Source organism: Parasteatoda tepidariorum, chromosome 2 (genome assembly GCF_982258835.1).
Source record: "Parasteatoda tepidariorum strain Cologne lab strain chromosome 2, Ptep-v5.0, whole genome shotgun sequence".
Lineage (NCBI taxonomy): Eukaryota > Metazoa > Arthropoda > Arachnida > Araneae > Theridiidae > Parasteatoda > Parasteatoda tepidariorum.
Window position 1 is genome coordinate 20,941,091 of NC_141756.1, and position 18,290 is coordinate 20,959,380.

The 18,290-nt window shown below is 31.5% G+C and overlaps 1 protein-coding gene across 1 annotated transcript in view; it reads right to left on the minus strand.

The window, feature by feature from the left end:
* Positions 1-572: 572 nt before the first annotated feature.
* LOC107437211 (BAR/IMD domain-containing adapter protein 2) overlaps positions 573-18,290 on the minus strand; it is a 133,064-nt gene continuing 115,346 nt past the window's right edge. The window contains exons 10-15 of the mRNA XM_043043135.3: positions 17,867-18,104; positions 15,582-15,768; positions 13,866-13,937; positions 9,739-9,979; positions 2,642-2,955; positions 573-1,708 (exon numbers count right to left, since the gene is read on the minus strand). Of these exons, the coding sequence (XP_042899069.1) occupies positions 1,636-1,708; positions 2,642-2,955; positions 9,739-9,979; positions 13,866-13,937; positions 15,582-15,768; positions 17,867-18,104 (1,125 nt within the window). The 3' untranslated portion in view covers positions 573-1,635. The remainder of the gene's footprint in view (positions 1,709-2,641; positions 2,956-9,738; positions 9,980-13,865; positions 13,938-15,581; positions 15,769-17,866; positions 18,105-18,290) is intronic.

The following is an 18,290-nucleotide window of genomic DNA, read 5'->3' on the forward strand; positions in this document are numbered from 1 at the left end:
TAACGGTAAATTTGCTTCGTCAATAATACTTAAAATACACGGAAGCATTTTACTAAATCTAAATAGTAAATTCACTTCGCCAATTTTATGTAAAATGTACAAAAATATTCTTACCGAAATAAAATGGTACATTAATTTTGTCAGTATATGCGGAATCTTTTATCGAAATCTAAACGGTAAAATATACGTCAACATTTATAAGTAAATGTACAAAAACTTTCTTACCGAAATTTAAATGATAAATTTGTTTGGTTAATAATACATAAAATATATGAAAGCAATCTTACCGAAGGGTAGTTTGCAAAATACGTTCTGTTAATATTGCTTAGAATGTACCGAAGCTGTTTAACTAAATATCTCAATTGTAATATCTTTCCAATATTACATAAAATTTATGTATAAAGCGTAATGATTTGACCAATTTCCCCAAATTTACGTTTAATTTGCGTATCATGCTACATGGGTATAAATCTACCATATTATTATAGTATAACCACTTATTGCCACCAATTTTGCAGTATTGTACTATAAAGTGATGTTAGAAAAAAATATACAATAAGAAGAAACAAAGCTTTTCTTTTAAAATTTCCATATTTTATTCACTCAAAAATTTCAATAAAATCACTATACTATGTAACATATAATATACAAATCATTCAATATGAAAATTATTCACAATAGTTATTTTTATTAGACAAAAGAATTTTTTTACAGATTGCAATAATTTTGTAAAAATCGCTACAAGAGTTGGGTTTTTATATATGACTTTCTAAGAGCTGGTAGCAACTTCAACATTTTTTTCCTTACAGGAAGCATGCAAAATAATTTATAATTACGTAAACAGAGAAAACACTTGTTTCAAATACAGAAAAAAAAATTATGATACAGAAAATATAAAGCAAAAGAAAATAATTATGGGAAATAAAATGTTTTGAACACCAATAACAATGAGTATTTGCACCAAAATGAAAAGTGTTTTTTGAAAACTAAATAGATTTGAATATTAAAAACTTTTCATTTGTGAGCAAGATATTAATAAATTGTAATATAATTCAAAATTAAATTTGAATGTATAAAATATAAATATTCATAGATTTCAATTCAATTTTAAGTTATATTACAATGTATTAATATCTGCTTTCATGAAAGCTGATATTAATACATTGTCATACAATAGAAAATTAACTTGAAGTGTACGAATATTTATATTTCATTAATTTGTATTTTATTTAAAGTTGAAATGTACATATTTTTAAGCATTAGATAGTGTTAAAAAATACATTGAATTAGTAAACATCAAGGAAAATAAATATGCATACATTTAAAAATAATTTTGCCCTTTATTGGAATACATTATTTCCCACAAATGTATTATTTTAAATGTATAAAAATTTATTATGAGTTAAAGAAACCCTGATTCATTATGGCACAAATAAACATTAATTTCTATAGAGTCGAAATTAATTTGGTTTTCTAACACCAGCTGATGGGAGACATAACTTTTTTTAGTGTTCACGGAACAAATAGATTGTTTAGAAAATGGTCCTATTCAGACCATTTTCATCAAGAAAAATAATTAAATTGTTGTTGTTGACATCACTGAGTGAAATACAGGACATTGTTTTCTTGAATAGATTAACTTATCATTGGAGCAGAGCGGTCATTGGTTATCACTTTTCTCAGTTTGACAGAAGAAAACACATTCTCTCTGAAAAGAAAAAACAGTGCTTTTAAATAAGTACTTATTCTAATTATCATTTACATTTGTCAAATAAGTGAAGGAAATAAGCATATGAGCTACTGGAAAAATTGGAATGCTTTGAGAGCACACAAATTGGATGCCCATTATCAAGATCTACTTACACGTGAATGATGAAACTAAAATGGGTTTACAATAAGAAACGCAGCGTTTTTAGCGAAAAAATAAAAGGTGGAAAGCAAAGAAAGGAAAAAAAACCTTAGTAGCCGTGGGGAAAGACGGTGGCCGAAAGTCGAAAATCGGGGTATGATTCATTTCCAAGCTAACTGGAGAGTTATGAGGTTATCTGCTCAACGACGGTTATATAGGCACACGAATAGGCGAACGTACAATTTTCGTTTATGAAAAATGTTTTGATACATTGATTTATGGTTATTTTACGGAGCATGCGATTCGCGTATGTATGAGTAGTATGTCTTACATGTAGCTTCTAAACATTCGAACGATCGTCTTATACAATCGTACAATCGCAGACAGTATGAATGCTCCATTACTTAATCACACACTAGATATGTTCTCGAGTGATAAGTATGGTACTTTGGTTTCTGTCGCACTAGAGCTGCACAATGGACTATTGGTGATAGTCTGTCCTAGTCGATGATCCTGAGACAACATACTTGCGTCCTGTTTTACCGGGAGGACACATTCACACAACATCCATCCGCAGATCGTAATTTTGACATGGACCAGAGTACAGTGAATACTGTTTTCGCGTAATATTGTTAACGTTTTTGTTACGTTCATTTTCGTAATGTTTCTACAGTAGAGTAGTATTAATAATTACAATAATAATAAAGATAACTGATTGGTAATCTTTAATAATATTGAACTAATTAAGATTAACATTCTTCTTTCAATCGAATGAATTTTGGTGGCACTCACTTGGGCTTGCACTCTTCATCGTATCTTGGAGAGAGGTTGGTGTCTCTTGGCGGAGAAATTCCTGGCGATGTTGGCGAGAGAAGACTCGGCAGTGTGGAGGAGGTAGGTGGTGGGGGTGCGTCGTTGCCAAAGCCGCTGTCGTTGCTGGAATGCAGAGAGGTGGACATGGGTGGAAGACGTCTGGGCAGGATCCTGACCAGGGGGTCACCTGATGTCAGAGGGGGACCTGTGGGAGAGGTGGGGGTGGGGGCGGCGGAGCCACGGATGGGTAGGCTCGCGGAAGGGTGAAGAAGCTTGGCGTTATTCCGGAGGCGCTGCAAAATTTTTCAAATAAAAAAATTTGAATCTGCAAAATTTTTCAAATCAAAAAATTTGAATAAATATAATATGAATAGTTTAAGAGCAACCAAGTTAACGCATAATCAGTACAACCAAAAATGTTAAACAGAATGTGCATTGTAAATTAAAAATATGTATGATGTTAGTGAAACAGCTTAATTTTTTTAAAATTTAAAGATACATTTTTTATTGGCTCCTACTCACGCTAACTGAAATTACGAAGACAGCCTACGTGTTGTCTTTGGAATGAAAAGAAATGACATAGTTCCTTACACGGGCCAGTTCATGATTTTTTTTTTTTGATATTCTAGCGTACCACTTTCAAGTTGTTCCCCAAACTTTTTGGTGTAAGTACAAGTTCGTTTTTTTACATGCACGGTTGGATTAGTGTATGAATAAATAATACCAAAAATGAGAAAAGAATATTTTTCAGCATTCATAACATGACACCATTTTATTAATTTATTTTTTAAAAGTTCAAAATTTTTAATGGATAAACTCTTAAAAAAACAAGAGCAAAACAAAATGTTTCTCGATTAAAGTTAAAAAAAGAAATGATAAAATGATACTCTGCAATTAACAGTACTAAAAATGCAAAGCAAGCGCAAAAGAAATTTTTGAAAACGTATCTGATGTGGTGCTGCCATCTATGATTCTTTACAAAAATTTTAAAACATTACTATGGTGCTGACATCTATGAATGTAAAGATGAAGTTAAAACTTGCTAGCGGTAAATAATTATCTCGTAAAAAATATAGCATCACTTTGTTGTATAGGTAGAGTTTTCTTTTAACATCTTCTCTACTAATATTTATTTTTATGCAATTACTACATTTAAATAACAAAAAAGGAATATTAGGGAAATTTCACGTGTGATTTAAAACTTAGATTGGATATCTATCTGTGTTGTTATGTATTATTCAGTATATCTTAAATAAATGAGCAGGATCTAGCATCTCGCAAACACATTTAATTACAACTTAACGAGATACACTAACACAAACTGAAACTTAACATAAATGTAAACTGAAACTAAAACTAAACAGTTACAGTTAATCTGGCTGATGCCACATCTCCCCCCTTTAAAGATTTAGTCTATTGGGAGCTTTCACAATTCTTCCAGAGCGAGTTACTACAGTTTTTGGAGATACATCCTTCTTCTGAGTTAACACTGTAGGATCTGGATCCGTTATTTCTGGTAAGCTCCTTCTGTTATCTCTTTCTGAAAGAGCTTCCTCTAAATCATCGTTTAGCGGTGGAATCTGTAGTTTAGATCCTGGAATCAAATGTTTCCTATTCCGTCGAAGCACTTGTTTGCCTTCTTTAACAAAGTATGACCTTGGTGATTCAGCTTTTCTCTGTACAGTTCCAACAGCCTTTCTATCAGTTACCCATACCTTGTCACCCGGATGTATTGGTTTCAATTCATGAGCATTGTGCCTCCGATCATAATCCTTTTTCTGTCTTTCTATTCTTTTCTCTTCTTTTTCTTCCAATATCTCCTTCTCTATTAGCTTTGGTTGAAGTAGTGAAATTGCTAAAGGTAAGGTTGACTGTAGTCGACGCCCCATCAACAACTCAGCAGGACTGTAGCCGTTCTTTAAAGGTGTAGTCCGATAACTCAATAAAGCCAAGTAAGGATCTTTAGACTTTTTGAATCTTAATTTAATTATCTTCACTGCTGCTTCAACAAAACCGTTGCTTTGAGGATATCTTGGACTTGAAGTAATGTGCTTAAAACCATATACTTTTGCAATGTTTTGAAACTCAGCTGTTCTAGTAACTTCAAACTGTGGTCCATTATCTGATCTTACCACATTTGGAATTCCATGTCTGGCAAAAATTGATTTGCAGTGTAAAATTACTTCTTTTGATGTTAAACTATCCAGTTTTGCCACTTCTGGATAACGTGAGTAAAAATCTGTAACTAATAAATACCATTCTGCATGGAGTTTAAATAAGTCCATAGCTACAATTTCCCATGGTCTCTGAGGAAAACTAGTTGGTTTCAAAGTTTCAGAACAGTTTTTAGCTTCCTGTATACATGAAGGACAATCCCGAACTAATTCCTCTATTTGTTTACTGATGCCAGGCCAGTATACTGCTGAATTCGCTAAAGCTCGACATTTATTAATTCCCATGTGTCCTTCATGGATTTTGCCCAATATTTCTTGTCGTAGCCTATTTGGCACGATTATTCGGTTTCCTCTCATTAACAAGCCATTCTGTATGGAGATTTCATATCTTAGAGGCCAAAAGGGTAAACAGGATGGTACTATCTGGTTTTTCTCTGGCCAACCTTGAGAAGCGTAATTGATCAACATATTGCATGCTGAGTCAGTCTCTTGTTCTAGTTTTATCTGGGAAAGTCTCTCTGAAGACATCGGAACAGATTCTAAAACTTGATTGATAAAAGCTTCAACTTCCTCTTCCAATTCCAGATTTGGAGTTTCTTGTTGATGTGGTGCTCTAGATAGTGCATCTGCTACGCAAAGATTTTTCCCAGGAGTGTGAAAAACATCAAAAGAATATCTCATGAGCCTCATTTTGAGACGTTGTAGGCGAGGTGTTAAATCATCCAAAGAATTTCTAGTAAGTATTGGGACAAGAGGTTTATGATCTGTCTCCAAAAGAAACTTGGTACCCATTAGATAATTGGAAAATTTTTCGCATGCCCATGTAAGTGCAAGGGCTTCTTTTTCTATCTGAGCATAACGTTGTTCAGTAGGAGTTAAAGTTCTGGATGCATAAGCTACCACCTTGATTGTAGAATCATGCTTCTGACACAGTGTGGCTCCTAATCCATAAGAAGAAGCATCGGCTGTAACAATTGATTGTTTGTTTGGGTCATAGATGGTAAGTATAGGTTCAGATAACAAAATGTCTTTTAACTTTTTAAGTGCGGTTTCCTGAGGAGAGTTCCAAACAAATTTATTCTTTGTGGATAACATAGAAATCAAAGGCGCCATAATATCTGAAAATCGTGGAATAAATCTTGCTAAATAATTTGCCATTCCAAGTAGCTGTTTCAGTTCAGTTTTGTTTGTTGGGCTTCTGAAATTTTGTATGGCTTTTACTTTGTCCTGGTCTGGGTGTATTCCTGAGTCATCAATGACATGACCAAGATATTTTATAGACTTAACAGAGAAACAGCATTTTTGTTTATTAAGAGTGATTCCCGTTTCTTTCAGACGGATTAAAGTAGATGTTAGACGTTCATCATGCTCTTTTTGATTTGAACCCCAGACGAGTATATCATCCATGTGACATATAATACCAGGAAGACCTTCTAAAGCTTGTGACATTCTACGTTGAAAATGTTCTGGAGCAGATGATATTCCGAATGGTAGACGTAAGAAACGAAATCTGCCAAAGGGTGTGATGAATGTTGTGAGATATGAAGATTCTTCATCGAGAGGAATTTGCCAAAACCCAGAGTTTGCATCTAATTTCGAAAAGATTTTCGCCCCAGCCAAAAGTGATAAATTGTATTCTGTTGTTGGCAATGGGTGCCATTCTCTTTTGATGCTTCTGTTGAGTGACGTCAAGTCGACACATATTCGCACACTTCCATCTTTTTTTCGTACTACCACTGCAGGAGAACACCAATCAGTAGGTTTTTCTACCTTCTGAATAACATTTAATTCTTGCATTCTCTGTATTTCTAGTTTAGTTTTCTCCAGAAGTGGTATGGGAATTCGACGTGGAGAGGTTAGGGCATATGGTTTAGCATCACTATTTAGTTCAACATGGTAACTTCCTTTCAGTAAGCCAAGTCCTTGAAATAACGAAGGAAATTCATGGAAAGGATTAAAACTTGTAATGTTGAGCACAGACTGAGATTGGATATTGGGACCAAGTCCAAAAAATTTTATGGCAGGTTTTCCTAATAAACATGTTTGGAGTCCTTCTATAACATAAATTTCTTCTAAGCACTTTTTTCCATTATATTCAACATTTTCAAGCAGTTTTCCCATTAACTTCAAGGGTGTTTTATCGGGGCCAAAAATCACTTTATCTGCACTTTTTAGTTCTGCATGTTTGAGTACTGTGGAGGCAATACTGCTTGGAATAACAGAGTAGTCTGCACCACTATCAATTTTAAATTGGATGCATTTTCCTAGTATTTTAACAGGAACAACCCACTCATCTGTGTTTTGTGTACTTCCCACTAGTCCTACAAAACCAGCATCACAAAGTTCATTGACTCTTTTAATAGTAGATAAACAAACATTATCCCAATGTCCTCTTTTCTTGCATTTTCTGCAATTTGAGTCCTTTGCTGGGCAGTTTCTTTTTTCATGTGGCTGTTTACCGCACCATTTGCAATTTTTTCGCTGATAATTAGTTTTCGAATCTTGATATTTATATTTCGAATCATGAAAATTACTTTTGTCTGCATTAGTTGTTTTATTATATTTCTTCTTTTGACTAATAGCATTAACTGTAGAATTTTCAACTAGTAGTGATTGTTGTTTCTTAACTGATTCCGAAAGACGTACTTTGTCCATTGCAGTTTGCAGGGTAAGTTCAGAATCAAGTTGTAATTTTTCGCTTAAAGTTTGATCTTTAATACCAACAACTATACGGTCACGAAGCAATTCGTCATGTAAATTACCATATTCACACTTGTCAGCAAGAGCATATAAAGCAGTAATAAAATCGTTGACAGACTCACCTTCTTTTTGAATTCGCCGATTGAACTGAGCTCGTTCGAATATAATGTTTCGTTTAACAACAAAGTGAGTGTCGAAACTATTCAAAACCTCCTGAAATTTCTTTTTATCCTCTTCCGATATACTGAGCGAAAGAAATAAGTCCTCGGCTTTATCACCCATGACGTATATGAGAGCATCCACTTGCTCCTCATCTGTTTTTGTTATTAGTCCAGAAGCAGTTCGGAAACGTAAAAATCTTTGTTTCCATTTAGGCCATTCCGTGGGAATCGAAAAAGGAAATGATTCTGGCGGCATTATGTGATATGCAGCTGATGTCATGATGCAATTTTGGAATATCGAAGGAGAGTCAAACTTACTGCGTTAATTTGTTTCTTTTTCCGCTGCCACCATGTGTTGTTATGTATTATTCAGTATATCTTAAATAAATGAGCAGGATCTAGCATCTCGCAAACACATTTAATTACAACTTAACGAGATACACTAACACAAACTGAAACTTAACATAAATGTAAACTGAAACTAAAACTAAACAGTTACAGTTAATCTGGCTGATGCCACACTATCCTCTTCCACTCATTTATTTGGTCAATAGTAATTTTCGAATTGTTGTTAAAATACTCTTATATTTTAAAATGTCATGTATAGAATGATAAAACATACATTTATACATTAATTTTCGTTGAAATTACGTATCTTAATTTACATTATAATTAAAAGCACATATATACATAAAATGTGTTTTTATTTTTTTCTAATTTGATACGAGCAATTAAAAATAATTAAGATTTAGTTCAACTGCTTAAAAGAGAAATATTTAGAATGATTACGATTAAAAAAATTCCATCATTTTAACTATTTTTACATCCATCATATAAAAGTGCCCAAGACTTCAATTATAAAAAATTGAGAATTATCTATTTAAACTAAATTAAAGAAAAGATTGAAGTGCATTATAAAATATTGAGAATTATACATTTAAATTAAATAAAAAAAAAGTGCTGAAGTGCATTTTTCTTTTTAGTTAAATGACCATTGGTTCTACAGAAAATATACCTTTACAGATTTTAATAGGCCTCTTTCTTTGCCATTTTGGATTTCAAATTACATTTTTTTTCTGTACCTAATAAACTTTTGATGAATTATATCTCCGGAGGACAGAGGGCTAGGAAATCGGCTGCCTTATTTCTCTGAATACCATGGTGGGCTGAAATCCATTGGAGAACTACTGTTTTATTATTACTGGCAAACCTTTTGAGCAGAGTTAAGCAATTATCGATGGTTAAAGTTCTAGAACGGCTGAGTGCATCAATTGCTTGAAGTGCGGTCGTTGAATCAGATAATAATACAACTTTTGAAAAGGAGTTTTTACAAAGCACTAAAATTATACTTTTTCTAATTATACTATTTGTAAACAGAATAGGTGTCTCAAAAACACTATAGCCCACACTTTCTGCCTCTTCATTAGCATAGTTACGATAAATCTTGATTTCCTCCCTCCCACGACAGAACATTTTAGTTAGAAGGGAAATGTGGGTGGATGTCCGGGTAAAGCTAAGCACAGATGGCGCTATGGGTTGAAATTCGTCGTAAGACTTCTGGGTAACTACTTCCGATTGATTTTAATGCCTTAGCTAGGAAAAATGCACCATTAAATATTAAACTTGTAGCTCGTTATTGTTTTCATTCAGTCCATACTAGCGAGATTTGAAGCAAGATTTGCTGGTACCATAGTAAAGGAGACGGGAAAGGTGTGGAGAGTGGAGTAATCAAGTAATCTTAAGACACCTATTCTATTTACAAAAAGTATATATAGCCGTGGCTGATTATGGGTTGAGTGTAATAAGTCTAACAAATATCAGGATAACATAGCAGGATAAGTTTACAAATATCACTAAATATTCTGGAGATTTTTCTAATCAGGCCACAACAAATGTATTCGGAAAATTTAGGGTGCGAAAACAAAAGTTAAAAACATACGTACCAATTTTTCAATTTTTATTATAAATGGCAAAACAAAAGATTTTGTATTTGAAAAAAAAAGAAAAAAAAAGACGTGCAGTGAGAATAAAGAAGTACTACCTGCAGAGAAGAATCCATATCTTTGGCATTAGAATCTATGAAAGTGGAGAGAGGTCGGTGGGAGGTAGGGGGAGGAGGTGGCAGAAGCAGAATGGAATCTGGAAACATGGAACTAGTATCATGATCTATGCCGTTCTGTTGGAATGGCTGAATGTTGGGAGTAGTGCGGCTGCGACTCACACCCAGAAATGTAGAGTATGGACTTGCAAAGTCCATGCTATGACGCTTCAGATCCAGCTCGCTAAAGGGTGCAGAAGGGACGAAAAAAACAGGTGAGGTATTGTTTAGGGTTTCCCATTTTTTAAAACTAACTTAAATTTTTTTCAAAAACAATATATAACTGTAAAAAAAAGCATGTTTGCATGTCTGTGGATAATATAGGCAAAATAAAATTGGCCTGGAATATAGATGTTTTCTGAGGTAGTTTTAAAAACTGATTTATATTAATTCAGTACATATTTACTGGTTATATATTCAGGGGACTCTGAATGGTATTATGTACTAACATGACATTATTCAGATCCTCCTTAACTCGATCTAACCATCAAAATGGCACCAAATTTGGTATGAAGATTAATGATGACATGGTAATTTAAATTCCGTTGGAAAAAGAAATTAGTTTAAAAAAATCTACAGTGCTAATGTGACTTACCAAAAATTAGCAAAAAGCGTGACAGCATAATAAGGCTACATATGAAAAGAAATTTAGGCTACATAGGAAAAATACTCTCAGTTGAAGTGAGCCAGATCAAATTAATATGCACCTCACCAGAACAAACATTATTGGTATGGAGCTAATGCATTGTACAACAGTACAACAGTTCCATGCATTGTACAACAGTACAATGCATGGAAAGATTTTCGTGTGCTAAGACTGTTTATCGAAAGCTCCGTCGTAATATGTAATAGTGTTTTTTTTTTACTAATAATTTATGTACTATTTTTAGAGCTAATTTAAGTTTGCAACTGCTACTCATTACTGTTTGGTCAAGTTTAACCTATCAAAAGCCAGAGCGGTCTGCTTATTTTGAAAATGATGCAAAAAGTCAATATGGAGAAAGCCACAGTTTTGTGAAAATGAAAAGCGTTTGTGGTCTATTTTTTTAATATTTAAAAACTTACTCCAATGCCTGGCATTATAAATAAAAAGCTCATTAGCAGATGTGAATACACTAACCAAAAAAAAAAAAAATTTTTTTTTTGAAAATATCTAATATGGAGAATGAAATATCTTAAATTATAAATTTGTTTCTGTTATATGCGTATGCAAAAAATGAAGAAAAAAAAGGATCAAATCGAATTAGATCTTTAGAAAAAAAAACTGTTTTAAATGTTGATAATATTTATAAAAAAAATTCAAAAATTTTTATTTTTGAATTTTATTATTTTATTTTGAACGGCAAAATTTGATGAAAAATACTTAAGGGATACTTTATAAATGCAGACACTTTTCAAAATGAATTGATTACATTGTAATTGAAAAAAATTTTTTTTTTAAATTGAGTTATTTTTCAAAAAAAATTTTCATTCGCATCTTACATAAATAATTTTATATGAATTAATTATGGAGAATTGAAGTTTGTTCCTGATGTATTGCAGATGCAAAAAAATGAATAAAATTAAGTCAAATCGGATCGAATTAAATAGTTTTTTTTAAAAGAACTGTTTCAAATGTTGAGAATATTTATAAAACGAATGTAAATTTGTATTTCTAAATTTTATTATTTTATTTTGAATAGAAAAATTAGATGAAAAATATTTAAGGGACTTTTTTATAAATGCACACACATTTCACAATTAATTCATTTCATTGTAATTGAAAAAAAATTAAATTATGTTATTTTTAAAAAAAATTTTTAATTCGCATCTTACATAAGTAATTTCAGATGAATAAATTATGGAGACTTGATTGGATATATATATATATATATATATATATATGGTTAAAAACAACGTAATCCCTGTATTTATTTTGCTGTCCTGTATGATCCTGTGGTATAACTTTTGGGAACCACTGGCTTAGAAAATTTCCAACTCACATAAAAAATAATTTTAAAAAGATGAAGATTTCTTTTTTTTAGATATTTCTGTTTCACTTTATGAATTTTTCTTTTACATTTTGAAAAAAAGTTTGAATATTTCTTGAACTTTTTACCTGTGAAATTTTTTTTTCTGTTATACTATATTTTAAAAAATAAACGGCTATAGACATAAATATTTTGATTATTGAGGGAAACCCAAACATAGAAGCAAAATAAAGCAGAATACCCGAGTCAAGCAAAGCAAGCAAAGATTCACCAAATGTACCAGAAAGGTTGCAATATAGACCCTATAGAGAATAACTATAACTAAAAAAGCAAATTAGAAAATTATTTTATGTTTAAAAGCTTAATACTTAGTCATGTTTGGCAAATAGACAGTCAATATAAAATATGTACATCATTGCAAGAATTCTGTTTATTCAGATTAATTTCTTAGTATATTTTTCTAAATATTTAATTGATGCGTAATTAAAATAAACTCAAGCACAAAATATCTTATTTTTATGAAAAAGAAACTTCTGCACTGTTAAATATTTAAAATCATTGTACATTCCAGCATTTTTCTTTTTCAAGAAACAATACATATTTGTCAAAATTCAAATGACCACATGCAATTTTTTTGTGGCGGCACTATGAAATATGTTCATACTCAAATGAAAAAAAAAATTATAACTTATAACTTGGAAATTTTAAACTTTTTTATTATTGTTGCAGATAATTATTCTTCTGTTTGAAAGCAAAACTAAGGCATTTTAAGAACATGAAAATCTGTAAGAAAAAGGTTAAAAAGCAAAAGTGAAGAATTATCATTTTTAAAGAACTTTTAAAGACAGTTCACTAAATGCCTCAAATGAAAAATAAAACTTTTTGCAAAAAATATTCTATATTTATATATTTGGTGAGTTTGGTAACAGACATAAATATTAGATTAAGTTTGGGTCGTATTTAGCTTGCACCCTGTATGCTGTTAAAGCGCAAATTGTCAACAACAAAAAAAGTCACAGTTTGTAACAGTCATAACTCTTAGATTAAGTGTAGGTCATGTTGTTACACGCTTATGGCGCAAAATGTCAAAACGAAGAAAAGTCACAATTTTGTGAAAATAGAAAGGGTTTGCGATCGAATTTTTTAATATTCAAAGAATTCTGAAATTTCATTATCTAGGCTCAAAATCGGCGACAATTCAGAATCATTCATTGAATTTAATAATTTTCATCTCGGGGAAAAAATCTCACCAATGGAACGATTTCGTAATTTAATTTAATAATTTTTAAAATATTTTGATTATATGTCCATTCTAAAGCTCAGATAATTCTTTATGGTAAGATTTCATGCATAGTTTAAAAGTGTAGCTTTGCCTCAACTATAAGGCAATTAAACTGTTGCTTTTTTTAATTTCCTTTGGCGAAAAGCTATAAAAAACAACGATTTGAATGTACGGAAAAATCATGCCAAATTAAATTTTTTGAAAAAAGAAGAAATTTGATATATTTATTTTTTAAATATGGCGATTCGTACGTTTTAAATAGCAGACAGGTCTGTTCAACGTAGCTAAGGTAGATTAGAATTGAATTTTTTGTGAGTTTTAAAATATTTAAAAAGTGGCTTTTTGTTTTATTTTAAACAAAAGAACTTCTTAAAAAATCGTAAAAGGATCAAAAATTTCTCACAGCTAGAACCTCGGACCGTTTATTTTCGTAAAGCTTCTGAAAATATTTTAATGACAGGTACTAATCATGCAAGTGAAGTAAAATTCAAAATAAGCAATGGCAAAATAAGCAACTTTCTTATTTTTGTGATTCCCGTTTTCTCAATAAGTTCTTGGTGCACCTAGAATCGCAGGGCTTGTGGAGATCTTTTCACCAAAACTGTGGGTCAAAATAATTTAATAATTTCGTCAAAATAATTATACTAACGTATTACTTTTTATATCATTTTTTAAAAAAAAATACTCAAGTCTGGTTAATGAAAATCAAAATATGATTTGTTAGGAATATGTGAGCTTAACCTAAAATAATAATTAATAATTAATGAAATATTAATTATTATTATTAATTTATAATAATTAATATTTATAATAACTACCTGATGTCCATTGGATGTACATTTGGACCGTCATTTAAAACAGCAGTGTAGGCAATAGGGAACCAGCCTCGCCTATAACAGGAATTAAACATTTATTAAGTTGATCTATTGCTATATGAGAAATAGGGCATTTCATTTAAGAATTTGCAGAGATTTTTTTCAGTGTGAAAAAATTTAATTGTAGTTATGCAAATGATATAGAATAAAAAGTTAAACTTTATAAATACAGTTGAAGTATGTTATAACAAGAATTCATAATACTAGATCAAATTGTCGTAATAGCGAGCTTGTCGTTATAAGCAAATACGTATACTTAGTTTCAAAACAGCAACAAAAAGAGTAAAATATGTGATAGACATATCTATCTCCTATTTTGAACAAGTATTTCGATTTAAAAAAACATTTTAGAGTGAACTGCTTTTGCATGCAGATTGCGAACTAAATTACGAATCTCTGTATTCCTCTGAATCTCGTGCTACTGAACTCTACATTCAATTAAATTCAATGTGTAGTTCTGCACTTAATGAAAGGCAGAAGAGTCTACGATGGAATTACTTTAATGACAAGTTTCCAAATCGCAACAAGTTTTCGCAAGAAGAAAACGAAATTAAGTGCAATACTTTTTAACATCACTGATAGCAGCCAATGTTGATTTTAACAGTAAATTGATCAATAATGATACGCTTTCTTGTGATTCATGATTTCTAAAAATAATTTCGTAGAAGACCAGCTAAGAAATAGCTAATGGTCATATATACATCGCAAATTATAAAATCAAGGGATTAAAATTGTAAGAAAGAAAAGATTTTTTGTTGTTTTTCTGCATTGATACGATAAATAAAAACGACTTCTATTTTTTTCTAATTTCTTTCGTATAATATTTCTTACTTAAACAGAAAAAAAATGTATTTCCCTTAGAATTTTTTTTTTTTATATAACATCGTCATAAACATACAATTTTTGAATCAAAGTTTCGAAATTTGTCCTAATAGCGGACTTTTCGTAAAATGCCATATTCATTATAATTCGTTCACCAGCAGTTGGCACTTGTCTCCCCCTCCTCGGGCGCAGAGTTCATTTCAGCGTGCGAGTAAGAAGAGAAACATCTCCGCGCTTGAAATTGAGACAACACTTAATGCGCGCCAAACGCAAACAGTGACTTCTATTTCAGTCACTTACTTCGCCTTATCACCTGCTATTATACCTTTCGTTTCTCTATTTAACTAAATATATTTTAAATTTAAAAACTGCTGTTTATCCCGCAAAATGTCTCAAAAAGGACAGACTATTTTCTCAAAAGAGAGAAATATCATCAAATTTATACAATATTTAGTGTTAAAAAAATGCACATAAAGAAGTTTGAGGAATAAATATTTTCGCCATTTGATCGCCAAATAGCAACCTTGTTCAGGATTGCTCACAACCTTCTCCCAAAAATAGCGAAATAGTATCGTCCCATACCACGTGATGAAGGCGGAGCCAAGTGCCAACTCTTGGTGAACGCGCTATATATCATATATCTAGCATTATATTATCAATCTATAAATTCATACGAGATTCCCCTTCGTTTCAGCTCTTTTGTGATGAGGCTTTTAAAATGTAGGCAGAATTACTAAAAATTCTCAAAACATCAATTTTTAATTGTTTGCATTTACAACTCTATAAAATAAAAAGACTAGTGGTTTTCTGACATGGTGGTTTGTGTTTCATGGGTACCTGTGATTTCTTTGATTTTCTCCATACTGCCATCCTTTGTTTCTGTCACCAATCAGAACTATTGTATCACCCTCATGGAAGCTCAGCTGATGCTCACCACTCGACAGATACGAATACAGCGCCCTCACTCGGGAATGACCACTCTTAGAGTCTGTGTCTATAAGACTCTTGGGACGGAGGGTGACTCCTGTGAAATATTAAATTGAGAAATACACTGATTAGATTGATTACATTCATTGAATTGATTATAATCAAAACTTGTATTAATGGATTATAGAATCATAAAATTCATATAACGGGTATAATCTCAAATTTATATTTTCGAAAATTTTTGGATTTTTAATTTAGAAATTTTTACTCGGATTTATGTACGTACTATACACTCATACAAAGGTTTAAATACAAAGAAATATGGGGGAAAACTGAGATGAAAAATAAGGACCAAATATAGGCTTCTGTTCAAAATAACATAGCTTTGTTGAAATGTAGTCTGGGGTCTGTTTAGAAGAAATTTGGGTCCGTTAGCGGACCCTTCACAAAATATCTTTTCATAAAAACGGACCCTTCACAAAATATCTTTTCATAACAACGGACCCTTCACAAAATATTTTAACTTAAAAACGGACCCTTCACAAAAAAATTTATCTTTTAATCGGACCCTTCACAAATTTGTTTATCTTCATTATTGTTTTGCTAATCGAATAAAACCTTCCCGGGGGGGGGGGGAGAGAAAGACAGATGTAAACTAAATTTTGTCTTCGGCAGACGCTTCTTCCTTTATTCGTCCGAAATAAATATTCTGCGTTCAGCAGTAAAGGCTAAATACGAAATATTTGTATGTTGCCCCTCTCATTTAGTTGCAGCAATTGCTGTTTATTTTTGAAAATTTAATTTTTTTTATTTATTATAATTTTACAGTGTTAAGCATAATCTTGTATGTCTTTACAATTTAAAAACTCCTTGAAAAAGTTTTTTTGCAATAACGGACCCTATTTGCACAAATTCATAAAAGCGGACCCTGGTTGAAAGAATGTTACTTAACGTTTATTTTATATTCACAAATTACGAGTAATTTTTTCACAATTTTACAAAAACGGACCTTTCACAAAATGTCTGGACAGACCCCTGGTAGTATTTTTCATTATTCTTGCTTTATCAAACTCATAAAAACTCTATTTAGGGAATAGACTACGGTTTAGACATATTATTAATATTTAGGTTTATACAACAAATATCGAAACTTATTTGGCGAAAAAAGACCATTATTTATTTTTATTTTAGCTGTGAAATATAAAATAATAAATTAATCAACTAGTCCGTTGTTTATTCACTAAATATGCGTATAGCTTGGCCAAAGAATACCTAAGGTTACCGTGGTTAAGGAATACCGTGTTCTTTGTTCGCCAAGGCGTATAGAAAACATTCATGCAAAGTTTCAAGTAACTTGAACTAAAATATTGAGATATTGCATTTAAAATGAAAGAATATAACCGAAACATTTTGAGAAAAAGGACAGAAAACGGCATAATTGTCAATGTAATAACCAAAGTAAATAATTTTTTAAATCATCATGATTTCTTAAATCATTTTTTAAATCATAACTTCGGTTCAATTTGACGTAGAAGCTATATATTAAAAGAGACTAATATATTAAAAGAGAAATATTCATAATTTTAAATTATATACAAAACAGAATAATAATTTAGTCAAAATCTGCTTAGAAAAGGTAGACGGGTACAAAAAGTTACTCAAGGTGGTGAAATTTCTTATGAACATAATGTATATTTCCAATAAAATTTTATTAAAGATAACAATTAAAGATGATAAAAAGAGTCAAATGATGATAATTAAAAATTTAAGTTTAACTAATAATCTCCATAAAAGAAATAATATATAGAGTATCTTCACATCAGCGGAAAGGCGGATATTTGACAGAGGGTACCAAAGCAAAAAATTCTCATTCGTGAATGATTCGTTCACGAACGTAAAATTTTTTTTCGTGGACCTCGAATAACAGTTAGTACTGTTAATCTAGACAAATGAGACAGTTTTCTGGGAATTTTTTGAACGGTTTGAAAGAAAAAAATTGATAGATGTTATAAAAAAAGTAAAGGATTCTCGCAACAACTCGTTGCGATCCAGGGGCTCAAAATGTTCAAATATTTATCGAAAGTCAAATATTTATCTGGGGGCAAAGAACAGATAGCAAAGTTTTTCCATTCCTAGAAAACTGGTATTCTATATTCAGTGGCATCAGAATGTGCAAGACAAGGTTCGAAACTCACCATAATCGTTTGATATGAGACTAGCATTGGAAGAAGCGATATTGAAATCCGATTTGGCTCTGACTAGGGGTCGGGGAAAGGTGTCCAGGTGAGGATCCCTCAGATCCATGCAACTGGTGTCTATGCTGCGAACTTTACGAAGAGTGTTGTTGTTGGTGATATTGGGAGAAGGATCGTAGACGGAAGTACTCAACATAGACGTGTCAAGGAGATTGGCACAGGCATACTCGCTACAACTCTGAAAAATAAAAAGAATTACTTTACTCAAAAGCATATACGAATCAAAAATAATTATTGTCATTTTAAAATATATTGACGATTTTCAAAAATCAATATGATTAAAATCAAAATGATTACGACGAAAAAAAAGTCTTACTAGAAATTTATGTTATAGGATATAAATTTTCCTCCAAGAGTTTCTGGT